This window comes from Narcine bancroftii, chromosome 5 (assembly GCF_036971445.1).
Source record: "Narcine bancroftii isolate sNarBan1 chromosome 5, sNarBan1.hap1, whole genome shotgun sequence".
NCBI lineage: Eukaryota > Metazoa > Chordata > Chondrichthyes > Torpediniformes > Narcinidae > Narcine > Narcine bancroftii.
The window spans coordinates 4,203,183-4,229,767 of record NC_091473.1 but is presented as its reverse complement, the minus strand read 5'-3'; the positions used below and the strand labels follow the sequence as shown (position 1 = coordinate 4,229,767).

The 26,585-nt window shown below is 44.1% G+C and overlaps 1 protein-coding gene across 4 annotated transcripts in view; it reads right to left on the bottom strand.

Annotated features, from left to right (window-relative positions):
- The window catches only part of uba1 (ubiquitin-like modifier activating enzyme 1), a 381,394-nt gene that overhangs the window by 272,654 nt on the left and 82,155 nt on the right, over positions 1-26,585 (bottom strand). For all 4 annotated transcript variants that reach the window (XM_069936574.1, XM_069936577.1, XM_069936576.1 and 1 more), the window contains 2 exons: positions 14,324-14,489; positions 2,411-2,607 (listed from right to left, as the gene is read on the bottom strand). In XM_069936574.1, coding sequence (XP_069792675.1) covers positions 2,411-2,607; positions 14,324-14,489 — 363 coding nt within the window. The remainder of the gene's footprint in view (positions 1-2,410; positions 2,608-14,323; positions 14,490-26,585) is intronic.

Genomic DNA, 26,585 nt, shown 5'->3' with positions numbered 1-26,585 from the left:
GGATGCTGGACCTGCATCAGAGCAGGCAAGTATTTTGACCATCAATGTCATTTGCCTGCTGCAATCGAACCTTCCGCCAGTGTGGTGTCTTGGTGACACACACAAGCACTGACGTCATCAGATTTACCGAATAAGCCATTTCATCCTTTCAAATCGCCAGAGGAGATCACCCCGGTAAGTTTCCCCGATCACCTCCAAAGTAAGTCTGGGACCCAAGTCGATTTTGACCGGGCTTGCCCAGTTAGGACCTTTCAAATTGCCCAATCTCCAGGTCATTACAAAGGTAAATTGCCCAGCTAACCCCATTTTACAGGGTAATTTGAAAGGGCCAGGTGACAAATTCAACTTTCCATCAGTTTTGGTATGACAGATTCTTGATGCAGTGGTAATTTGAAACACTGACTATCCTTCTGTCTCCACAGATGCTGCCTGACCCACTGAGTTCTTCCAGCAGTTCGCTTCATGCTCCAGATGCCATCATCTACAATCTTTTCACTATTATAGAATCGGCAGATTTGGTATGCATTTTTCATCCATTATACTCAATGTCCCACATGCTGAGTATCACACCTCACTGAAACACAGACAAGATGTTGGCAGGTACAGCGTGCAATTCAAACTAACAACTAGAGCATGGCAACACACATCCATAATTGCCCACAGACCAAGGCTCGTGATTGATTATAACAGTCATCGTTTTCCTCACAATTAAAGTTCAAACTTCAGATTTTTGTCAGAGTGCATACATGACATCACATAAACACTGAAATTTTTTTTCCCTGCAGGCCAGGCAGAATTTCTACTTTCGGTAGAGCAAAAAACTGTACTCAAGAAAATACAGAGAGAAATGTAAACAATGAAAGAAATGTAAACAGACTTGACTGTGCAATACAGAAAATAAATATTCAATAATAAATAAAGTGCACAAGTAAGAGTCCTTAAATGAGTCCCTGATTGAGTTTGTCATTGAGGAGTCTGATGGTGGAAGGGTAGCAGCTGTTCCTAAACCTGGTGGTGTGAGTCTTGTGACACCTAGATCAGTGGTTCTCAACCTTTTTCTTTCCACTCACAGCCCACATGCTATCCATGTCAAAATCGACCCGGGTCCCAGACTTACTTTGGAGGTGATCGGGGAACCCGGGAAAACTTACCGGGGTGATCTCCTCTGGCGATTTGAAAGGATGAAATGGCTTATTCGGTAAATCTGATGACATCAGTGCTTGTGTGTGTCACCAAGGCACCACATTGGCAGAAGGTTCGATTGCAGCAGGCAACTGACATTGATGGTCAAAATACTTGCCTGCTATGAGGCAGGGCCAGCATCCAGCCATCTCTCCCGTCCATCATAATCCCTATGTCACCGGTGCTCTGTGATTAGTCAAGGATTGCTTAAGGGGGGGATGGGAGTGGGAAGGGAAGGTTGAGAACCACTGCCCTAGACCCAATTGTTACTGAAATATTTTGCTTTAGAAAAATTGTCATTGGTCCATTTCCTCTGGAGTTATGAAACCGTGCACATAACGAGTCAATTAGGTATAATTAAAACAGTGGTTTTCAAACTTTTTCTTTCAAACTACAGACCACCTTAAGCAACCCTTTACTAATCACAGAGCCTTTATGGCAGAGGGAATATTTAAAGTGGTATGTGAGTGGAAAAAAAAGGATGAGAACCACTGACCTACATCTCTTTCCTGATGGCAGCAGTGAGAACAGTGTGTGCTGGGAGGTGTGGATCCTTCACCAATGGCAACATCCCCTGGAGATGTTCTCCAGATGGTGGGGGTGGGGGGGGGGGAGTTTTGCCTCCACTACCTTTTGGAGGGCTTTCCGCTCAGGGATATTAGTGTCCTCATACCAGACCGTGATGCAACCAGTCAGGTTTCTGGTGTCAAACCAAACCTCTGAAAACTGCTGAGGAAGTTGAGGCGCTGACGTGCTTTCTTCAAGATGCCATTGGTGTGTTGGGTCCAAGAAGGATCCTCCAAAATAGTGGCCTCAAGGAATTAAAATTTGCTCACCTTCTCCACCTTTGATCCCACAATGATCACTGGGTTGTATACCTGATTTTCCCCTTCTAAAGTCCACAATCAGTTCTTTGGTTTTGGTTACATTGAGTGTGAGGTTGTTGGTGTAGCATTCAGCCAAGTTTCAATCTCCATCCTGTATGCTAATTCATCACCTTTTTTAAAAATGCAGCCCACTTCCGTGGTATCGTCAGTAGGTAGTGTTAATGTCATACTGAACCCCACAGATGTAGGTGTAACGAGAGGAGACCAGGAGGCCAAGAATGCACCAATTAACTATATCACAGACCTTAATATATACACACATACATTTTTGTAAACGCTGTCATCTTGGTCATAGTTTGTGATTTCCAAACTCAATGAATGATACACATCTTTTTATTTACCTGCAATGTGTGCTCAATGGCATGGGGGAAATTCTTGAGCGTGCAGATGGGGATAGATTTTTCCATGGAACCCTCAACGGAGCCATAGGATTCAGTAACGTGAGGGATGATGACCTGGACATTGGCCTTTGTACCCAGGGTGCCCGATTCCAGCAGTGGCTTTTGATAAAACACACACTGGCTGTCCATGTACTTTCCTGGAAGCAAAAGTTCATATTTAGATGCCCAATGATCCTCTGCAATTTTGAACCCAGCTTTTGCCTCATGTTCACTATAATGCAGTGGTTCCCAAACTTTTTTGGTCAACCACCCCCTTGGCATCCAGGCCACATCCCCAGCGCCCAACCCCACCCACCCAACACAGACACATACAATGAACACACATCTCTTTCTTGGTATTAGTTCTACTGCAAATTTAAAACAACAGCTCATCTAACATTGTAACAAGCGTATGTATCTCACAAATAAAACTTATAGTAAACCGATATGAAAGGGTACATTTACATCTCACCTGTAACTACATTTTCTTCACAGTTTTCACACTAATATTATCTGCACTTTTTTTTGTTTGCTGTGCTGTGGCCATATTTTATTCTGCAGTCACCATCCCGGGTGGTCAGTTGCCATCCCGAGTAGTTCCGACCCGAGCAGTCCCGTCCTGGCCAGTCACCATCCCCAGCCATCAACGTGTCTCAGTCAGTCACTGTCCGGGCCCAGTCATGGTCCTGGCCAGTCACCATCTTCAGCTGTCATTTCCCCCCCACCACCTCACCTGACGGATGGCGCACAATGAGCGTTGCAGGCCGGGTTGGCTGGAAACATTCAGCTCGCTCCATTTTTACTCACCACCCCCTTGGACCTTTCTACCGCCCTCACTTTGGGAATGACTGCAATAATGCAACACCTTTTGGCTGTTGGTCTTGTCAATCCCCTCCCATTCTTCCCCCTTTCTCTCTCAGTCTTTATTCAGACACCTGTCAGCTCTTTGCTTATACCATGAAGGCGGCCTCAGGCCTGATAACACATCTTTGCCTCCTATGGATCGGCTGAGTTCCTCCAGTATTTCTGTGCATTTTTTACTGTTGTGGTACACATCAAGCAAAAATAAACTGATTTAGACAGCACATTAAAATGCCCCGATGCTTTAATAGGAGCTACTCAGACACTGAGCCAAACATTTCTTTGCAAGGATTCTGCCCCAATACATTGACTATTCCCAGAATATTATGAGGCAAAGGGAAATTGCAGGGATGGGGATGGGAAGCCAATGTGAGATAGACTGTTGGGGAAAGGCAGTTAGGATGTTCACGACAAGATAAGCTACAGTTTCCTTGACCTCACACTAAAACATCGACGTGACCCCACCCGGAAACATAGTCTCCATTTTAGCTCTGGTGACAAAGAGGATTATTATTCCCAAAATGCTTGAACTAAGGAGAGACAAACTTGAGGTTAGGTTTAAACCAGCCAGCGGTGCGTGGCAAGATGGCGTAGGGAGTATACGTGAGATTCCACCTCTCCCCAGTTGAATATTTAATACCCGTTTTTAAAAAAAGTGTTAAAATATTAAAAGTGCTCTTTATAACAATTCTGACAGTTATAATGAAAGCTATTAAATCCCAAACTTCAAAAAAAAACCCACATTTTCACAGAGTAGGAAGTACAGAAGAATCCCTCGCTGAAGGATCCCCAGAGATCGATTTTGGAGCATCTGAAGACATCAAAGTTTACCCAGGCGAAGGTAATGTTAACTCCTGTGCCCTCAACACAAGATGGCGCTACTGTCGCCCATTCATCCGAGGAGAGGTGCACCCTCAATCCAGAGCACGCCCCTGGGGTCGTGGAGGCCTCTGCAAGTGGGGGCCTGGCATCTGATCGAGGGCTCCGACGTGCTGAGCCCAACAGTGGCAATGTTGGGCCTCGAACGCGGGGCCCAGACCGGATTGAGCATGCGCGAGGATTCGTACATGCGTGTCGCGTCGGAACGGACCCCGATGACAGAGTCGGTCCTTTCCCAACGACCCGAATATGTGGGGCCCGTGTGGGAAGGGATGTTGACCCGGAGTCGGGCAGCAGTGGCGTCCAAGCATATACTGGCACCTATTTCACCAATGGTGGAAGAAGAAGAACAGGGGATGGAGGACTATTGTGAGGAGGAACTGATCCTGATACTGCAAGCTGCCAGACTTATTAAAGGTAGGCCTCAAATGTTTCAAAACTTACAAAAATACCTAGAAGTAAATCTCCAACTTTACAGACTTTTAAAACAGTACAGGTGAAAGAAGGTACTACACTTTCTGTTTCAGAGGAGTTTAGGCGACTTATGGATAATATGGCAGTTTAAGTTACTCAAGGTTTTCAAGAAAGTAAACCAAATTATTGAATTAAGAGGCGAAGTGGCATCGATTAAGCAAGACGTGGTTAAATGTTTAAGAGAAGTAGATGTGATCCAGGGAGAATTTAAGGATATTAAACAAGCATTTCGCGATTGTACTGACACTGTTGGCCGATATACTGAATGAATAGGTTATTTGGAACACTGTTTAACAGATTGGAAGGTTCAGAAGTGTGAGTTTATGCAGAAGATTGACTTATTAGAAAATCAAAGTCGATGTAATAATATTAAAATAGTGGGTTTGCCAGAAGATTTTGAAGGAACGGATCCGGTGAAGTTTTTTCGGAATTGGATACCAGAGGTGCTGGGAAAAGATGCTTTTCCTGAGGGATTGGAATTGGATAGAGCACATAGAGCGTTATGAAGAAAACCTTTTCCTCATCAATCCCCATGGGCAGCTCTTATTCGTTGTTTAAGATATCAAGATTGTGAGTTAATTTTGCGACTGGCAATTCAGAAAGCTCGACAGAATCAAAGCCCTACGATGATTCAGGGCCGTGGGGTTCTTTTTTATCCAGATTTGAGACAAGATGTGATACGTCGTCGGAAGGAATTCAATCCGGCAAAAGCTGAGTTATGGAAGAAGGGTTATCAGTTTGCTTTCAGATATCCCTTTGTGTTGAAGGTGCTTTACGGTGATTATCAGGCTGAGTTTTATGAGATGAAGCTGATGCTTTATCTTTTGCTAAATGGTTCTCTGAAACGTAATGGGAATAGCAAGAAGAATGGTCGGAATCAACATATGAATCGGAAGGCATAGGAGGATCCATCTGTTGCTACGGTTGATGCTCAGGAGCAAACCTGGTGGAGTTGTAGGGGTGGTAAACTGAATTGGGATTGATCTTTAAGTGAAATGTTGAGATACATGAATATCAGCTGGGGAGGGTGGATGGCACTGTAACTTTTGAAGTCATCTGCCACACCTGATCAGTAGAGGGGGGGGTACCACTTGTGTGGTTGTTTTTTTTATTTTTTCTTCTTTTTTTTTTTAAGAGGGTTTTTTTTAAGAGGGATTTAAGGGGTTTTTTTAAAACAGTTTTTAACCGGAGCTTTAGTGTGTTAGTGGGTTGGTTGTTAAGAGTTATTTTTTAAGATAAAACGAGTAAATTAAATTTTGCGACTTTTAATATTAAAGGGAGGAATCATCCAATAAAGAGGTTTAAACCAGCCAAAAGGGATTTAAAAAAAATATGTAGGCACACAGCAGAGTAACAGGCTCTTTTGGCCCATGAGCTCGTCCCACCCAATGGAGCTGGTACATTTTTTTGAAGGGTGGGAAGAAACCAGGGCCCCCAGGAGAAACCGACGCAGACACAGGGAGAACGTACAAACTCCTTATAGACAGCTCAGGATTCAAACCCCAGTCCCGATCGCTGGCCCTGTTACGCTAACTGTGCCACCGCTAAACAGACCGTGTGACATAATCTGCAACACTAACCACATCACCTGACAACATGGAGTCCAATTACATCTCCTGCTGTGTCGTACAGACAGCCAGCATGGTGAAGGAGCCATCCCACCCCGGAAGCATCCTCTGCCCATCAAGGAGAAAGATTAAAAGTGTCAAACCATGCACCAACAGGCTCAAAGGCATACGCAAGACTGCAGATACTGAATTGGAACTAAACGTTCTGCAGGGGAAACTCGAACAGAATCCGCGGGAGGAAAAGAATGGTTGACATTTAAAGGGCTTTGGCTCGAAACGGCAACCACTCCCTTTTCTCCCCCAGTGATACTGATTGACCCACTGAGATCTTCCAGCAGAGTTCTTTGGCTTGGCTTCGCGGACGAAGATTTATGGAGGGGTAATGTCCACGTCAGCTGACAAGTCTGATGCGGGACAGGCAGACATGGTTGCAGCGGTTGCAAGGGAAAATTGGTTGGTTGGGGTTGGGTGTTGGGTTTTTCCTCCTTTGTCTTTTGTCAGTGAGGTGGGCTCTGCGGTCTTCTTCAAAGGAGGTTGCTGCCTGCCGAACTGTGAGCAGAGTATATCAGTCTTAAAGACAGTTTCTTGCCACAGCTATCAGGCTCTTGAATGAACTTCACAAGAATGCTTATGGTACCAATTGATACCAAAGTCTCTTGCAGGAGTACCGTGGACAGCATTCTGATTTGTTGCATCACTGTCTTTTTCACCAAATTATTTATTTTTAAATGTTAATTTATTACAATACACGTCGAGAATCCCTTATTTGAAGTTCCAAAAGCTGAAAAGATACAGAAAACATTTTTTTTTAAGCACCAACATGATGTGACAAGTTTAAAAAAAAATCACCACCTCAGTTGCCCACATGGGACTCTGATGCTCTGTTGGTGCCAGTTTGGTAACAACAGAGATCTGTGGTACAAAACAAAATCTTTGCTTCTGGCCAGGAAGTTACCAAATGGAGCTGGGTCCAAGTTTTCAGCCTCAGCTACAGCCGGAGTCAGAGACTCCATTCTCAACATCGGATGTGGTGCCGTCCGCAACTTAGAAGTCACCTCGGGCTCCTGGGCGGGAGCGGGGACCATAGATGGGGACTGGCAGCGGCGGTGGGGGGGGGGGGGGGGGGTGTTGGGATCGGAAGTGGTGGGGAGGTGTCGGGGACCAGCGGCGATGGAAGTGGGGAGGAGGTAATCTTTTGTAAGCAGAGACAAGTTTTTCTTTGGCAAGTATTGAACATTACTCCACGTGAATTTTCCACTTGTGGTGTCACGTCGGTGCTGATAAAGCCTGCCATTGTTTGTTATTGTTGTTAACGTTAACCACTGATACAGGTTTTTTTTGCTGTTTAGTTCCATTGTCCCAAAAACCTAACAACTTCTGGTCCCAAGCTTTTTTGGTTACAGGGTACTCCACCCGTATTTGCACTATAATGCTGCAGCAAAACAACAAAATTCGTGAAATGCTCAAGATTCTGATGTGAACATCTTGTCTGCAGATACAGGCGAACCGGTGTTGTGCATAAAAGAGCTGGTGAAAGTCGGCAGGTACACCCTGCAACACCTTTGTGTACTAGTACTAATTGCTCTTTGGTTTCATTCTAACTGTGCACTTAGTAATTGTGTTCTTGGTTTTCCATTTTATATGACTAAGTAGGTTCCAGCTGACCTGTGAGGATGCCCATGAAGAAGCTTTCTCACTGTGCCAGGTGTGACAAAAATCAACATAATCTTCTGTACCACTGTCCTCGCTCAGCTCATCTACCTTTCTCTTTTAAACTTCTGATTGCTTTGCTTTGCCTTTCCTCTTATGCCATCAATCAACAACTCCTTGAGCTCTGCCTCTGATGTCTTTGGCTCGGAGAAGGTTTTCCTCCCTCTCTTCCTCTGCAAATCCTCTCACCTCAAGTATTTCAGGGGACCCAACGATCTAACATACCTGGTGGATGACTGGATTGGAACCCAAAAGTGCTCGATCAAATGCCCTTCTTGCTTTCCATTCCTGAAGCCCACTGGGGGCAAAGGCCTCCCTGGCTCATTTTCTCCAACCCACTCTCTAGCTTCTACTCCTCTCCTCAACAAACAAGAGCAGGTCTTTGCCACTCAGGTTCAGACCACCCCCCACTTCCTCCTCTACCCTGACTCACATTGGCTGCTCACTCCCTCTTCCCCCCCCCCAACCACCCAAGTCCTGATCCCACCTCTTCTCCTAACTTTATTTCTTCTCTCACCAGACCCATTCTCCTCCAGTGCCAGTCCTCCGTCTCTCTCCCCCAAGTGGAGCTAGCCTGAGCCAGGTGGTGCCAGTGGTGTGAATCACTGAATCTTGAACTTAAATTCCCTCCCATACAGTCGATTATTATGAAAAAAAGCAGGCGAGGGACATAGACTGGAGCACATCTGGATGTACTGCAGTATCACTGTTCAATCAATTTTAAGGGGAGGTAACAAGACCGTTTCCCTCTAATCCTCCCACTCGTCCCAGCCACCACTTGTAATCCCCAGTCAGTGGAGAGGTATTGGAACACTTTATTGACCTGGCCATTTGATCATTTTGGAGAGGGTTTAAATAGGAGAGTCTGCTGATGCTGGGGTTGAGTGCAATACATAAACATGCTGGAGAAACTCTGCAGTAAAAGGCAATCAACGTTTTCAGGCCTGAACACCTTGTATTCCGAGTGGGCAGTTTCCAAGCAGATGGCATCAATAGCGACCTCCAATTTCCATGAACCCCTTGCCCCTGATTCTCCCTTTCCCTACCCCTCTGTCTCATTCCCTTCCTTTTCCTATCACGGAGCGACTCTTCTTTGCCAACTTCCCCCTTGTCACTTTTCATCTTTCTCTTCTATCCTCCCACTTGCATCCTTTTACTTGTTAGAATGTCCTCAGGCCCATGCCCCTTCCTCTCACCTCCTTCTCCCTCACCCCACCTTTATATTCAGGCACCTACCCCTATTCCCGTCGAAAGGCAGACCTGAAGCTGCATGATCTGCTGAGTTCCTCCTGCTTGCTTGTGCATCGGAGAAGGTTCATCCTTGTTTCCAGCCTCCTCCACCAGTCTCAGCCCTTTCTCCTCCTTCCATATAACAGTTTATGGCATGGAAACAGGCCATCTCGGCCCTACAAGTCCATGCCAGTTTACTCAAACAACTCCGCGAGCTCCCCCCGCCTATGCTCCGCCCATAACCCTCTAACCCCCTCTTATCCATGTATATATCCAGTCTCCTCTTAAATGAAATTATTGACTCTGCCTCAACTATTTCCTCCGGAAGATTATTCCATTCGGCTACCACTCTCTGAGTGAAGAAGCACCCTCTAATGTTTCTCCTAAAATTTTGCCCCCTTACCCTTAACTTGTGTCCTCTTGTTTCAACCTCCTCTGCTTTCAAGGTGAAGAGTCTACTTGCATCTAGTTTATCTATTCCCTTCATAATTTTAAACACCTCTATCAAATCCCCACTCAACCAACTACGTTCCAAGGACTAAAGTCCTAACCTCTTCAATCTTTCTCTGTATTTTAAGCCAGGCAACATCCTTGTAAATCTTCTCTGCACCCTTTCCACCTTATCTATATTCTTCCTATAATTTGGAGACCAGAACTGAACACAATACTCCAAACTTGGCCTCACCAACGCCTTAAACAGTTGCAACATCACTTTCCAGCTCCTATACTCTATGCTACGATTTATGAAGGCCAGCATACCAAATGCCCTCTTAACCACTCTGTCAACATGAAAATCCACCTTCAAGGAACCCTGTACCATAACTCCAAGATCTCTTTGTACTTGTGCACTCCCCAATGTCCTCCCCTTTACTACATATATCCTATTTCAATTATTTTTACCGAAATGAAGCACCTCACACTTCTCTACATTAAATTCCATCTGCCATCTTTCAGCCCAACTCTCCAGACAAACCAAATCCCTCTGTAATCCCTGAAAACCTTCCTTGCTATCCACCACTTCCCCTATTTTTGTATCATCTGCGTATTTACTTACCCATTTAACCACCCCATCATCCAAATCATTAATATATATTATGAACAACAGGGGACCTAGCACTGACCTTCGAGGTACTCCGCTCATCACAGGCTTTCATCCTGACAGACAATTGTCCACCATGACCCTCTGCTGTCTCTCCTCCAGCCACCTCTGGACCCATCTTACTATTTCTCTATTAATCCCTAGTGACTGAACCTTCCTTACTAACCTTTCATGTGGAACCTTATTAAAAGCTTTGCTAAAATCCAGATAGACTACATCAACTGCCCTACCTTCATCCACCTTTCTTGTCACTTCTTCGAAAAACTCAACAAGGTTCGTCAAACATGATTTCACTTCACAAACCCATGCTGGGTGCTCCTGATCAATGCCTGCTTATCTAGATATTCATACGGACCATCTCTAAGAATACCCTCCATAACTTTCCCTACCACCGAAGTCACGTTTACAGGCCTATAATTACTTGGCCGACACCTCGTGCCTTTTTTAAACAATGGAACTACATTAGCAACCCTCCAATCCCACGGCACCACACCCTCCTCCAGTGATTGTTGAAAAATCACTGACAGTGCCTCCGCTATTTGCTCCCTGACCTCCCTTAATGTCCTGGGGAAAATCCCATCAGGACCAGGAGACTTATCCACTTTTACTGACCCTAGAAGCTCCAAAACCCTCTCTTTACTAATCCTCATCTTTTCCATAACTAAGACATTTGCCTCTCTTATCTCACATAGTCCAATGTCCTTTTCCTTCGTGAACACAGATGAGAAAAAATTGTTTAATATCTCTCCCATCTGATACGGTTCTTCACACAGTTCACTGCTCTCATTTTCCAGTGGTCCTATTCTGTCCTTAACCCTCCTTTTACTATTCACATATCTGTAAAAATTCTTTGGATTATTAGCTATTGACACCTCATACCTTCTTTTTGCCTTTCTAATTTCCTTCTTCATGTTTTTTCTGCAATCTATGTAATAATCATACATTTTATCCATTTTTTGCTTCTTAAATTTAGTAAATGCCCCCCCTCTTATCCCGAACCAACTTCCTTATTTTTCCAGAAAACCATGGTTCCCTTAGGGTTTTGGCCTTGCCTTTCGATCTGACTGGCATGTAAAGATCCTGTACTCTCAATATCTCTTCTTTAAATACCCTTCAAATCTCCTCTACATCCTTTCCAGAAAAAAGATCAGCCCATACAATTTTCTGCAAATCCCTTCTCATTTCTTCAAATCTGGCCTTCCTCCACTCAAAGACCTTCAACCTCAGACCTGACCTATCCCTTTCCATATTTAAGTTGAAGCAAATGGACCCATGATTACTGGATACAAAGTTCTCACCAACGCATTACTTCCGTCACCTGCCCTATTCCATTCCCTAACAATAGATCTAACACTGCCTCCCCTCTGGTAGGCACTTCAACATACTGCTGTAAAAAGCAATCCTGTACACATTGTACAAAGACTAAGCCATCCTGCCCTCTCACTGATTGTGTTTCCCAATCAATGTTAGCAAAATTGAATCCCCAACTATCACAACCCTGTTTCTATTACACATCTCAGTTATTTCCTTCCACATTTGCTCTTCCAATTCCCTATCCTCTTTTGGCAGCCTATAATATCCCCCTATATTTGTAGCCTCACCTTTCTTATCTTTTAGTTCAACCCACAGAGCCTTGCGCAATGAGTCCTTCAATCTATCTTGCCTCAGCACCGCTGTAATATCTTCCCTGACAAGCAACGCCACACCTCCCCCCCGTACCTCGCCAATTCTGTCACATCTAAAGCAGCGAAATCCTGGAATATTCAGCTGCCAGTCACAACCTTTCTTCAACCATGTTTCACAAATTGCTATCACGTGTCAATCCACACCATTAGTTCATACACCTTGTTTTACCACACTCCTTGCATTGAAATAAATGCATCTCAGAGATATTCCACCTTTAACTTCTGCCTCTCACCCTCTCTACAATTGTGTCTATGGCCACTATTTATTACCTGCTGCTGTTCCACCTCCAGATTGTGTGAAAAAGCCTTTTTTCTTTGCCCAAAGACTCTCCTCCCGGACATGAACCCTTGTCCCCAACCTTACTAGTTTAAAGCCCTAGCAAATGCCCCTGCCAGGAGACTGGTACCTCATTTGGGATTTAGATGTAACCCATCCTTACAGTATAGGTCCCAGCTCCCCCAGAAATGGTCCCAGTGGTCCAAGAACTTGAAACCATGTCTTTTACTCCACCCCTTCAGCCACACACTCAGTCTCCACCTGACTCTATTTTAGCCCTCACTATTGCGTGGCACAGGAAGTAATCTGGAGATTACACACTTAGTGGTCCTTCTTCTGAGGCCTGGATTAACCATTAAGCAGAATAAGCGTGGGCCTAGGGCACCAATGGAAGGGAGCAAGACAGAGATTTTTTCCAGGGTCGGATTTACCATGGTACAACTGAACTGGGGCCCCACAAAAAGGCCACACACACACACACAAAAAAAAATATAGCTGTGGGGTCTGGCCTGGAAGGAAACTGAATTCTTAATCTATTATTTCACATTCAAGACTTATTGAGTCTTAATGTCTTGTCAGTTAGACAAAGGAAGGGTTGAGGTGGAACTGTTGTTGGGCTGTGCTCAGGGCCTTAGTTGGCCTTAATTTGGCCCTGCTTCCTCCCCAACCAATCTCAGCAGAAAGATTCACATGGCCTCCTTTCTCAATTGTACAGTCAGCCGAAGAAGGCTGTGGAGATTCTGCTTTTCAGGAACCTTAACAAACTCTTTGAAACTTGCATTGAATTTGGGGGAGGAACTGGCTCTGTCCCAATGAACGCACAGCAGTCGAGGCCCAGCAGTATATTCAACAACTTACTAAGTGCCAACTGTTAACAAGTACGAGAAGCTAACTGTTTTGCTGTTGAGGTTATTTACCATTTTAGGTCTCATCTTCTAAGGTGATGGCATGGCATTGAAGGATAAAACATGGTCGACACTGAGCATAGTTTCAACATGTGTTTCAAGGTAACCTGAGTGATCTTAAACAATCTTTCCTTTACTGAGAGGAGACATACATCTGATTTAAACTCTGCAAACATTTTCAGCACCTATTGGGGTTGAATTTTTTTTTAAAGGCCACTGTTTGAGGTACTCTGTGATGTTTATTGTGTGAACGCCATCTTTGACTTGAGATGCACGTCCTCTCATTGGCCATTGGAGATGCTTTCCCCTCGTGGGAAATTCTGGAACTGGGGCACAACTTTTCAACTGCTCAAGACTTGAGTCATACAACCTGGAAACAGACCCTACTTGTCCATGCCAACCAAAGTACCCCACCCACATTAAGAGGAGGAATAGATCCTTCTCAGAGGGTTGTGAATCTTTGCAATCCACTGCTTCAGAGTTATGGAGGTTGAGTCACTATATGTATTTAAAGTGGAATTAGACACGTTTCTCTGGTCTGGGGAATTGAGGGTTTTGGAGGAAAGTGGTGCTGAGACCAAGCTTAGATCAGTCGCAATCTTATTGAATGGAGGAGGTGCCGCGACAGGACACGCTATCTTCTGCCCCTCCTATTCATTTCAGGAGCCTTGCCAGTCGGCGTGGGCAATCATGTCTCTCCATCCATCACGGTCTCTGACCCTCCAAATCGTAGTTGTGGCCTCCCCTGTTCCTAACCATGACGTTGATCCATTTCTCATTTTCATTCTCTGTCGTCCTCTGCTTCTTTTAGCTTTACAGTTGCAACTAAATGTCTTAAGGTATCTCTTCACATGATGTACCCAAAGAATTTTGATCACTGTTTTCTGATTGTTTTAAGTAATGTACGTTTTGTTTTCGTTCTTTGTAGAGTTTCTTCGTTTGTTATCCTATCGGTATGTGATATGCATATTATGATGTTCTAATTTATTCTTGCTGAAAAGAGATAATCTGGTCATGAAGAAGAGTTTGCTAGACTCAAACCTGCTCCTGAATTTCCCAAGACACCACACACCAGAAGTCTTTAGGACACCATGTGATTGCTCAATAAAAGCCAGTCTGTCTGAGATGAGCTCAATGACTCAAAGACCAAGCAGGCAGCTCGGAACTGGTGAATACTATCACTTACGAGTCTCCACGTTGTCCAACGCGTTCGCCAAGCCAGTCAGAGTCTTGAAGAAATCCTCGTCATAGATGTTCTCAGTTTCTTCTCCCACACGGTTCTGGTGAGCAACAATATTCATGGAGGGATTCATCTTCTTTACCACTGCTGCAGCTATCTCAGACTTCATTTTCTGTCCAGGGTTTAAGAAGAAACAGAATTCTGGGTTATCCTGGTGGATTTCAACAATGGAACCAACAGAATGACTCACGCTACAAGCCAGCAGTTACTAACACTCGCAGATATGCTGGTAAATCAACTGGGGTCTTTGCTGGAAACTATCGGCACTTTCCTGTGACTTGAATCCATTATGCACTTACCTTGGATCATTTGAACGACCAAAGTAGTCAGCTCTGTGTTACTGGCCTTCTGATCTCCTTACCAAGATTCTGGTCTCTTCATTGAAACAAGGATATACTGACTTTGGAGGTAGTGAAGAGGAGTTGATTCTGGAGGAGTTAGTTTACGAGGAGATTGGGTAGCCTGGCACAATACTCACTGGATGGGAATCTTGTAGAAACGTATAAAGTTATGAAAGGAATAGATAAGATAGAGGCAGGAAGGTTTTTTTCCCCACTGGCAAGTGAGACCAGAACAAAGAGATGTAAACCTCAAGATGAAGTAGATTTACCACAAACTACCTCTCCCAGAGAGGAATGAACCTGTGGAATTCTCTGGCTAAAGATACAGTAGGAGCTTCTTCATTAAATGTATTTAAGACATAGATAGATCCATTTTTGATAAACAGGGGAACTAAGCTGTTCTGGGGAACAGGCGGTCAAGTTCAGAGCTAGATCAGCCATGATCTGAATGGCGGAACATGCTCAATGGGTCTCATTTTTTATGACATCACAGATGCAGAACATCAAAGGCAGATGATTGCCCTACACCAGGTAAAACCCTTGTTTCCCAAACCCTCCGTGGCATGGCTAACTACCAACAGCCCTTCCTAATCACTCAGTGCCTCTTCCATCTGCACACCTTGTGTCCTAAAATCATTTCTTGCTTGTTCAGCCGCTGGGCTCCAAGCTCCTGTCCTCTTAAACACTCTAGGAGAATGAGGGTGATCTTCTTGAAGTGTGGTGCTGCGGGGATTAGACAGGCGAGATGTGTCCCCTCTTGGGAAAGTCCAGAAGCAGGGGACACCTTCTCAGGATCAGCTGCTCAGAATTAAGATGAGGAAGGATTCCTCCGCAGAGGCTGTGACACTTCAGAATTCTGTTCCACAGAGAGCTGTGGAGGCCGAGTCACGGACAGGGCCGTCATGGACAGGGCTTTTGTGCCCTAGGCAAGGCCAACTACTTGAAACCCCCCCGCCCCCCCAAAGAATGCCAACTTTGATTTTCAAAGGGAGATGTTTTGTAGAAAAAAAAAACACAAAAAGCACAAAACTTGAAACTGCTAAATTTATTTTAAATTGCAAGAATAATTAATCTTTGATTTTCTTTCTCAAATACGAAAGAAAATATTTTGGCACACAAGCTACCTTGAACACCGAACCCTCCTCTCGGCCTACCTGAACTGTGGGGCATAATTTGCTCTTTTCAATAGTGTCCCACTGAGATCTGCGCTCTAGGCAGCACCTAGATGGCCTAACAGTAGTGCTGGTCCTCGTCACGGAATATATTTACTATGGATATGGAGGCACCTTTTGTGCTGTTGGAGCTTGGGGTAAACAGACAGCAAGGTGAAGCTGAGATGAAAATCTTATTGAATGGTGGAGACGGCTCAACATAATGTTTGATTTACACGTCTTCATGCTCTGATTTACCCCTCCTTAAAAAACCATTATGGGTATCCCCCACTTTTCAAAAGTTCGCTTTACGCTACTTTGGTTTTACAAAAGACCTACATTTGCTTTTACAGAAAAAGGCGAAAAGCAAAAATAGCGTTCAGTGTTTGTTTTGCAGTGCACACCCCGAGCAGCGAGAATTGTGTCGTCAAGTTCCTTCCTCAGGAGCGACACTCAGCATCAAGCTGTCATAGGTTTTAACTGTGTCTGTGAGCATCTGTGTTTTATTTTGTGCATTTGTTAGCAAGATGTGTCCTAAGATATCAGAAAAGCCTAAGTGAGCTCAGCGTAATTAAGCGTTTTGATCATGGTGAACAAAATAGACATGCAGAGAGAAAAATGAGGTTTTATACATTACGCAATTTAATACATTAGATTTGATGTGTTATTTGGTAGGTTATTTTTTTGGGTCTGGGAACACAAAATGTTTTCCCTTATAAATTAATGGTACATTGCTTCTTCGGTTTATGCCATTTCGGCGTATGAAAGATTTCATAGGAATGCTCTACAGGTGGTCCCCAACTTACAAGTGCAATGGGACTGAAGAATTGGTCTTATCTCAGAATGGATACGTTGGAATTTTGCCCATGCCCGTGGAGTACCAAAGTCTTACAGCAAACTTTTTAATTAAACTTTTTCTTTTCATTGTAGATTTGATGATAACAACTTAAAGCTTCTTGAACTTGTTGATCAACCTTGGCAAATCTTTCCACATTCGGGTCCATGCTTACCTTGTTAGTCGGTGTCCTGGGCCTGGGCATGGCCATCTTGATTCCTGTGCGCATGTGCGAGTCTTGGGTTGGCGTACGTGTAAGCCTTCAGTGGGTTCACATATCAGAGTTCAGTTAGCGCATGCGCGAGAGTTAAGCACATTGACGATATTGAAATCGCGTCCTTAACTCTTGCGCATGTGCCAACTGAACTCCAATACGTGAACCCACCACGCATGCGCCTACCAAAGACTCGCGCATTTGCACAGGAATCAAGATGGCCACGCCCAGCCCCGGGACACCAGAATGCCAACTGACAAGATGAGTACGCATATTTTGGTTTTTACATGCCCTGTATCCCTGTTATAGTTAATGAAATACCACATAATCAGCATAAATTTTATATATTTTTAATATATATATATTTTTTTAATTCAGTTGTCTGTGTGGATGGTTGTAAGTCGCATAGGTCATAAGTCAGGGACTACCTGTACTTTAAGATAGCAGGGCATACCTGTACCCGGTCATAATCAAACCACTGCTTCTGGAAACTTGCCACATAAAACATGACCCTACATTTCCTCCAGTCTCAGGAATTCCCCTCTCCTCCATTAAGGAGCTCTGTAAAACCTACCAGCCATCACACCTTGTATTGTGGCATGGAGCCATGTGACACCCACAATCGCTCTGGTGAAGTGCCTCGGAATACTAAAGCTTGTTAAAGCATTATATAAATGGAGTACAGTAAAAGTCCAAAAATCTGGAAGCCAGAAATCCAGACCACCCAAGAACGTGGACCCTCAAACTTCTTAAGTTCAGTGGGCTTTTGTATTTTTTAAAATACATTTTTCATTTTAAAACAATTTCAAGTATTACATGCTTTTATTGTAGTGAAAAAAATTGTTTACGTTTGTTCTGTTGTCCTTATTTTTTTTTAAACTGTTTATTTTGATAAGTGAAGCACCCTGAATTTGCTAATGAATAAACTATTAAAATTTACCTGTTCATTTCTTTATTCCTCCTCAAATTTGAATTCGTAAAATCTGAACTGACCCAATCCCCAAGTTTGTTATCGTGAGCCCAGATTCAAGTATAGATCCTTTGCTGTTGTCAGGTAACTGAATCAAACTCACATTAAGATTTCCGCCTGAAACATTGACTGTTGTCCACTATGGATGCTGCCTGACCTGCTGAGTTCCTCCAGCATTTTGTGTTACGTTACAGAAATACTGCTGCTTTTGCTTCGTTCTAACCGATCTCTCTGTAACTCCTCAAATGACACCACGGTCACCAGCAGATGGCACCTCACAGACAGCATGAAGAAGTGTACAGGAGGGAGATAGGTTAGCTAGTTGAATGGTGTCACACCAACAACCTTGCACTCAACACTAGCAAAGCAAAGAAGATTGTGGACTTCAGGAGGAAGACAGGGGAATATGACCCAGTCCTCCTCGAGGGCTCAGCAGTGGAGATGGTCAAGAACTTCAAATTTCTGGGTGCCAAAGTCTCCGAGGCTTTGTCCTGGAGTCTCCAAGTCAATGCAATCAAGAAGGCTCGCCAGTGGCTATACTTCGTTCAGGAGTTTGAGGAGATTTAGTATAGAGGTGCCAATGCACAGGAAAATACTCCAGAGAGTTGTTAACTCGGCCAGCGACATCATAGGCATCACTCCATCAAGAGCATCTACATGAAGCGATGTCTTAAAAAAGCAGCCTGTATCATCAAGGATCCCTGCCACCCAGGCCATGCCCTCTTCACTCTGCTACCATCAAGGAAAAGATATAGGAGCCTGAAGATGCTCACTGAGCAGCAGAAGGACAGCTTCTACCCTGCTGCCATCAGATTCCTGAATGGACAATGAACCACAAACCTCGCTTTATCCTATTTTCTTGAACTATTTATTTTTGAAATGTAATTTATAGCAATATTTGCACTGTGACCCTGTCACAAAACAATGAATTTCATGACATATGACATAAATTCTGATATGTAAGGTATACCAACAACAATGCAGAAATTAAATGATCAGAATATGCCATGAAACAAAAAAGAGATAAGTATAAAAGGATAAATAAATAGATATTCACGGTTCATGCAAGAAAATGTATCAGTTCAATGGTGTAGACCAGTGGTTCCCAACCCTTTTTATGCCCCGCACCCCTAAAAAATTTTAATATGTTCTCGCACCCCTTAAAGTAATAATTTATTTAAGAATAAAGGTGAAGGTGACCAAAACAAATTTGTATAATCAATTTTTAATAATATATAAACAAAAATGAAACATATGGAAAAGAAAAAATATTGCAACAAATTAAAAGTTGCACAAACCCTACCAAAAAATTCAATTTTCACCCATGCATGAAATTTCTTTAAAAAAATTAAAGAACTAATGTTCAGATGTTCATAAGCCAATTTAAATTTAATGACTCTTTTGTTCCTGTTTATTGCTGAAGAGTTTTTCAAAACGTGGCACTTTGATGCTGATACCAATCCGCGCGTCTGCCTGGGCACCCAAGCGATTTCTAGATTTTGTCTTGATTGACAAAAGGGCACTAAATCCAGACTCGCATCAGTATGTCGTCGCGAATGGGATAAGCACAGTTAATGCTTTTTCACAAAGTCTTGGAAACATGTCCATTGCCGAACACCAATATTGTTCCAAAGTTTTGCTTTCAAACTCCATTTCAAGAACACGATTTGTGCACAGTTCAATAAAATCTTCCTTCAGCTCTTCATCATCCAACATATTATCCAAATTGAAGGAGTATGGATTTATAATCCATTCTTCAGAAGTGTCCAGTTCTTCTCCTCCAAAATATCCATCAATTGACTTTGATAGTATTTCCAAATGGTTCATAATTTCTTCACACACTCTTGGAATTAGGGACTCATCGTCATCAACCATTTCTTCGAGTGATGGAAAATTTGAAATATTCCCCTTTTTAACTCGTCGACACCAAAGATGTAACTTTTCTTTGAAAGCATTTAACTTTCGCAGCATTTCAATATGTTTATGTTTTTTCCGTTGAATAGATACACTCAGGTCATTCATACGAGTGAAAATATCACTCAAATAGGCTAGCATTTGGTTGAATTCTTGTGATTCCATTTCTCCGGGCAGATCATAATCACGTTCCTTCAGAAAAGCTTTGACTTCTTCTCGCAGTTCGAAGAAGTGCGTTAAAGCTCTCCCACATGACAGCCAGCGGACTTCCGTGTGGAAAACCAAAACTGAATGCTCACTTCCAAAATCTTCACAAAGTGACTTGAAGTGGCGGTGGTCCAGAGCACGACCCCTAATCCAGTTGATGGTCTTCACAGAAGTGTCAAAGACCTTTTTCAACTTTGGAGGCAATGTTTTTGATGCCAAAGCATATCGATGAAGAAAACAGTGGGTTCCTTGCAAGTGCGGAATCTCTTGTTTCATCAGTACAAAAAAATCCTGATTTATTTCCTAGCAGAACCAATAATTTGGATATCTAAGTCATATTTCGCACAGAAGTCCTTCACACACTGGAAGACATCTTTTCCTTTTGTGGTTGTTTTTAGATCGTCACAGAACAGGAAATCTTCCATTATGACACCATCATGGACATACCTCACTAATGCAATGAGTTGACTGCAATTTGCAACATCAAGTTGTTTCGTCCAACTGGAGAGAGATTTTTAAGGGACTAGCCCTGATATCTGTGATAACTTGGTCCAAAATGTCCAAACTCAAATCACCAATTCGGCTCTGAATAACATTATTTGATAACGGCACTAATTTAAGCTTGTTTGAGGCTTCTTTCCCAGAACAATTGTTGCCATTTCTAATGCACACGGTTTTATTACCTCTTCTGCAATTATATGGGGCTTCTTGGATTTGGCTACTTTATACGCCACGTGGTATGAAGCCATCAGCAGTGGTTTGTCAGCAGATATAAAACCTAATTTTGGAAGGGTTGCTTGAGAATCAAAGCGGGCCCTTTTAGCTTTCAACGATGCAACATCATGGCCTGCAACATCTGCTCCCCCACGCCGGTTGTTGAAGTGTTCCTGCAGCTTAGATGGCTTCAAATTTGCGTTTGAAAAGACAGCGTCACAAAGCATGCACTGGGGTTTTTGCAGATCCTCAGTTGTTCTGGTGCAAGTGAAACCAAACTGCACATCATCATCCTTCCATTTCCTTTTCTTTGACATAATGAAGGGTTAATTAATAATTTACATAACACAAATAAATAATAAGAAATAAAAATCGAATATAATTCGCTACAAAACACAAAACAACAAGTTTGGCCCCCATTTTAAATGTCCCGATTAAAAAAAAGTTATAGGGCGATGCCATTTAAAAGGAAATAGCGCGTCAAAACGCGCTAAAATTCATAGACAATCTCATTCTATTGAATAGAGAAAAAAAGAGGACATCCCCATCTTTAATTTGGACTTTAAAAAAAAACCAAAAATCGATATTTTTATCTTGAATATATAGAACAGTACCCTTAATATAAACAAAAAAAACTGAAATGTTATCTCGCATCCCCTGGAATGCTATCTCGCACCCCTGCTTGGGAAATCTGGTGTAGACAAATTGTTTGGTGGCCCTGGAGTCGTTTATGGTTAGGGTTGTACAGGGAGGCTCAAGAGGCTGATAACTGTTGGGGGAAAATAAAAACTGTTCTTGTCCCAAGATGTCCTGGCTTTTGGGCTTCTGTAGCTTCTGCCTGAAGGTAACGAGAAGCGGATATGTCCAGGGTGATGGGGACCCTTTATGCTGCTGGCTGCTTCCTGAGGCAGTGCCTCACAGAGTCCGTGGGAATGCCCCGCCTCTCTCAATGAAAGGTCATCCTTGGGAAATGTGCCGGTTACGTTAGAATTCCAGGGCGATGATGTGGTGAGGGCAGAAGAACCGCTGCCTCCCTGCTGCAGTGACCTGGGTTCAACACTGACGTCTGGTTCAGCCTGTGTGGAGTGTGGTAGACCACTGTTATGCCATGATTGGCTGGACATGCCTCCCAAGACTGATCCTGCCCATAGTTCCTTGCAAGCTCCCCATTCCACTCTGTCAATGAGGTTGACGGCTGTTCCAGTCTGTAGTTAATAAAAGCCTGATAGTTTCACAAGTTCAGTCTTTTATGATTATTGTTGATACATCGTGGAGTTTGCACGTCCTCTCTGCCACTGCATGGGCTTTCTCTCACATCCATCACAGTCATCTTAATGGTTAACGCAACGCTGTTACACCGCCAGCGATTGGGACCAGGGATTGAATCCCACGCCGTCTGTAGCGAGTTTGTACATTCTCCCCATGTCTCCGTGGGTTTTCCCCGGGGGAGGGGAGGGCTCCGGTTCCCACCCACTATTCACTACCCATTTGAATATAATTCGCTACAAAACGTGAAACAACAAGTTTGGCCCCCATTTTAAATGTCCCGATTAAAAAAAAGTTATAGAGCGATGCCATTTAAAAGGAAACAGCGCGTCGAAACGTGCTAAAATTCATAGAGAATCTCATTCTATTGAATAGAGAAAAAAAGAGGACATCCCCATCTTTAATTTGGACTTTTTAAAAAAATCGATATTTTTATTTGGGTAAAAATTGGGCAGCAGAAACTCGTGGGCTGAAATAGCCTGTTACCGTGTTGTTTGCCTACATTTAAAATTTAATTTATCCCTTAGTGTGGGGATGGATGGTGGAATCTGGAAGGAGATGAAGGGAACAGGAATAGCTGATGGGCGAGGGGCCCGTTTTCATGTTGGATGTCTCTCTGACAAAGAAAGGTGCATTTTAAAGCAGATCTCTACAAGCTCATATTCTGTTGTTGGGGGCTGAATGTATTTTTCAAGGTTACGGTGCACGGGTCCAAGCTCGGAGAAAGCCTGAAGCCACTGCACCGCATAGGGTTAAACTTCAGCAAGACACACACCCAGCCCCCAAAGAAACTGGCTTCAACAGAGTGTCTGCACAACATGTGCATTTAATCAAGTTCAGAGTTGGCTTTCAACAAACAAAGAGAGAGAGAGAGAGAGAGAGAGAGGAGTGGCTGGAACCCGCTTGGTGAATGTACAGAGGCAGCAGCTGGAGGAGGTGGGGGAAACAGCCCCTACCCACCCCACTGCCTGATGACAACCTCCTCTGGAGTGGGATTTGGAGCTTGATCATCCTGGGGTCACAGATGGTGCTGGGTACGCTACACAGCAGCAGGCCCTTCAACCCACAGTGGCAAGGCTGATCACCATGCCGACGTAAGCATCTGCCCACACAAGGTCGAAATCCCACTTTTCCCATTGGCTGTTCATATGTCAGTCTAAAGTCCTCTCAAACATTACAACCATACCTGCTTCCACCATCTCCCCTGTCAGTGCGTTCCAGGTATCTACCACTCAGTGCAAAAGAAAAATTCTTGCCTCACAAATCTCCTTTAAATTTCCCCCCCTCTCATCTAAAATAAAACCTGTGGTGTTCTACAGTTCCACCCTGGGGAACAGATGTTGACCATCTACTTGATGAATGCATCTGAAACTTTTATAAACCTCAATCAGGTCTCCCCCTCCCACCTCCTTCAACCTCTGATGCTCCAGATAAAACAATCCAAGTTTGCCCAACTTCTCTTTATAGTCCAATCCAGTCAACATCCTCGTAAGACTATTCTGCATCCATTCCAGTCCTCCACATCCTTCCTGCAATGGTGCACCAGAACTGCAAGAAATACTCCAAAAGTAAAGTTTTATAAACCTGCCACATGATTTGCCGGCTTTATATTCAAATCCCTGACTGATATAAGTACACAATCTGCCTCTTCACCACCCTGATTAGTTGCACTGCCTTCTTTCAAGAGCTATGGACTTCACTGCAGGTTTTTCCACATATCAATGCTCCAAGGCATCCTGCAGTAACTACGTTTCTCTTCAATTTATTCTCTTAAAATCCACCATCTTATTTGATCTGTGTAAACTTCATCTGCCAAAGGGGCAGCGGCAGGAGACCTGGAGAGAGAACTGAGCAAAGAAGGATGAGAGGAGACTAATGAGATCATGAGAAGGATAGATCAGGTGGACAGCCAACACCGGTTTCCCGGGGGAGGATCAACAAACACCAGAGGGCATTTGTACAAAATGAAGTGAGGGAAGTTTTGGGGAGACATCAGGGGTACGTTTGGGGTTTTTTTTTTATACACAGAGAGTTGTGGGTGCCTGGAATGCCTTGTCAGGGATGGTGGTGGAGGCTGAACTATTAAGAGGCATTTAAGAGACTTTTAGATTGGCTTATGGATGGAAGAAAAATGGAGGGTTACAGGTAGGAAGGGTTTAGTTTTATTTTTGGGTGGCAGTTAGCGCGCCAGCGATCGGGACCAGGGGTCAAATCCCGCACTGCCTGTAAGGAGTTTGTACGTTCTCCATGAGTTTTACCTGAAGGCTCCGGTTTCCTTCCACCCTTCAAAAACCTACGGGGGTTGTAGTTCAATTGGGCAGCTCGGACTCATGGGCTGAAATGGCCCGTTACTGTGCTGTATGTCTAAATTTAATTTAAAATGTAAGTTTAACTTGAATATACAAATCAGCAGGGACATCAAGGGCTGTAATGTTCTATGTTCCAATGACTGGTGAGAGAGACTGGTGAAGGTGGTGTTGGGCATGCTTGCCTTCACTGAACAGTGCAGTGGATGCCACATTGCAAATACACAAGTTGTTGATGAGACTACACTTGGAATACTGGGTGGAAATCGCTTCTTTGGACACCTTTGCTCCGACCTCTGCAGGGATGGCAGTGATCTCCCTGTGGGAACCCATTTCCATTCTCCTCCTCATTCCTCTGCTGACGAGTCTGTCCATGGTGTCGTTGCACTGCCAGACTGGGACTGCCCTCAAATTGGAGGAACACCTCGCTTTCTGTCTGGGCGCCTTCCAGTTTCCGTTAGCCCCATCCGTCTCTCCCTTCCCCTATCCCCATGCCTCCTTTCCCTCAGTTCTGCATTCACAGAGCCAACCCCCCTCCCCGATTAATTCTCACCTCTCCGCCCATCTGTCCAATTATGGCATTTTGCCCATTAGCCTACACTCCTCCCCAAGCCTTTTCATTCAGGTGCTTGCTCATACCCTGAAGAAGGGTTCAAGTTGGTGATCTATGGGGTAGGTGATCCAGCCAGACAAAATCTGCACCGTTCCGAGCTAGAAGATCTCTGACAGCCTCTTGCTACTCAGAGATACCATCGCCTATATGCATGACAGGGGTTTGGACACCTGCTCGGTGAGCTTAGACCAGGAAAAGGCTTTCGACCAGATATCCCACACTTACATGATAGATGTGCTCTCCAAAAAGCAGCTTTGTGGAGGGAATCCAAAATTAGATTAAACTGCTCTACAGACATCTGTAGCACAGTCCAAATCAATGGGTGAGAAACAGATCACTGCCCCCAGAGCAGTGGTTCTCAACCTTTTTCTTCCCACTCACATACACACTTTAAGCATTCCCTATGCCATTGGTGCTCTGTGATTAGTAAGGGATTGCTTAAAGTGGTCTGTGGGTGGAAAGCAAAAAGTTTTAAAACCACTGTTTTAATCCTACCTAAGTGACTCGTTATGTGCATGGTATCACAACTCCAAAGGAAATGGGCCAATGACAATTCTTCTCAAGCAAAATATTTCTGTAACAATTGGGTCTGGAGCAATGGTTCTTAACCTTCCCTTCCCACCCACATCCCACCTTAAGCAATCCCTTACTCATCACAGTTATGGAGAAGTTAAAGTGGTACATGAGTGGAAAGAAAAAAGTTGAGAACTATTGCCCTAAAGTCTGGAGTCAGGCAGGGCTCCCTTCTCTCTGACGTCTTATTTTGTGTGCAGCCTAGACACCTTTGCAGAATCCATCAGGAATGACGAGGGCATAACAGGAATGACATTGCCAAGCAGTGGTGGTGTTCAGGTCAAGGCCTCCTGTACATGGATGACATTGCCGTCTTCTGTTCAGACATATGATCGGTCCGTCGACTGATCTGGATCTGTTGCCACTTTGAGTCAATGAAGGTCAAAAGTGTGACCAGAAGAAGAACAAAGCAATAATGTTCAGTAACTGGTCTGACCACTCCACCATCCCCTTCACAGTCAGATCTGACTACATGGAGGTGTTGGTGTCTGCTTTGGAGGGGTCGAGATGTGCATCAAGAATTGGTTGGAGCACATCACAAAATTCCACCTGAAATATAGGGTTGGTGGGCGCACCACTCCCTCTCAATAACAGGGAAGAACATGGTCATCAGGTACAAGGTGCTCTCGGGGCTGCTGAACATGGTGCAGCTGTGGCTCATCCCCCGCACCCCCACCCTGGCTATCACCAGAGCAGTTTTGCTGTTCATACGGGTATGGGGATCCAAGATGGAAAGGTTTCAAAGGCTCGCCATATAGTCACCAGACATATAGTCCTCATCCTGATGACCACCTTTGTGCGTGGAACCAAAGTATGAGGGCACCAAGTGCCGCGATGTGCTGAGGTTCTACCTGTCCCAGGTGTTGCAAAGGATGGGCCTGGCCCCGTTGCCGTGCATTGCCCAAGCCACACCACCACTTCATGGTAAAGTTCTTCCAGACCAACACCTTTGACCATAAGAACATCAGGCAGAAGTCAGAATAGAATGTCTTGTAGACATTCAGAGACAAGGACTCAAGAGACACTGTGGGACGGTTCCCAGAGCAGACTGTCCAGGTCATCTTGCGAAATGTCTCATTACCAGTGCTCATGAATAAGCACCAG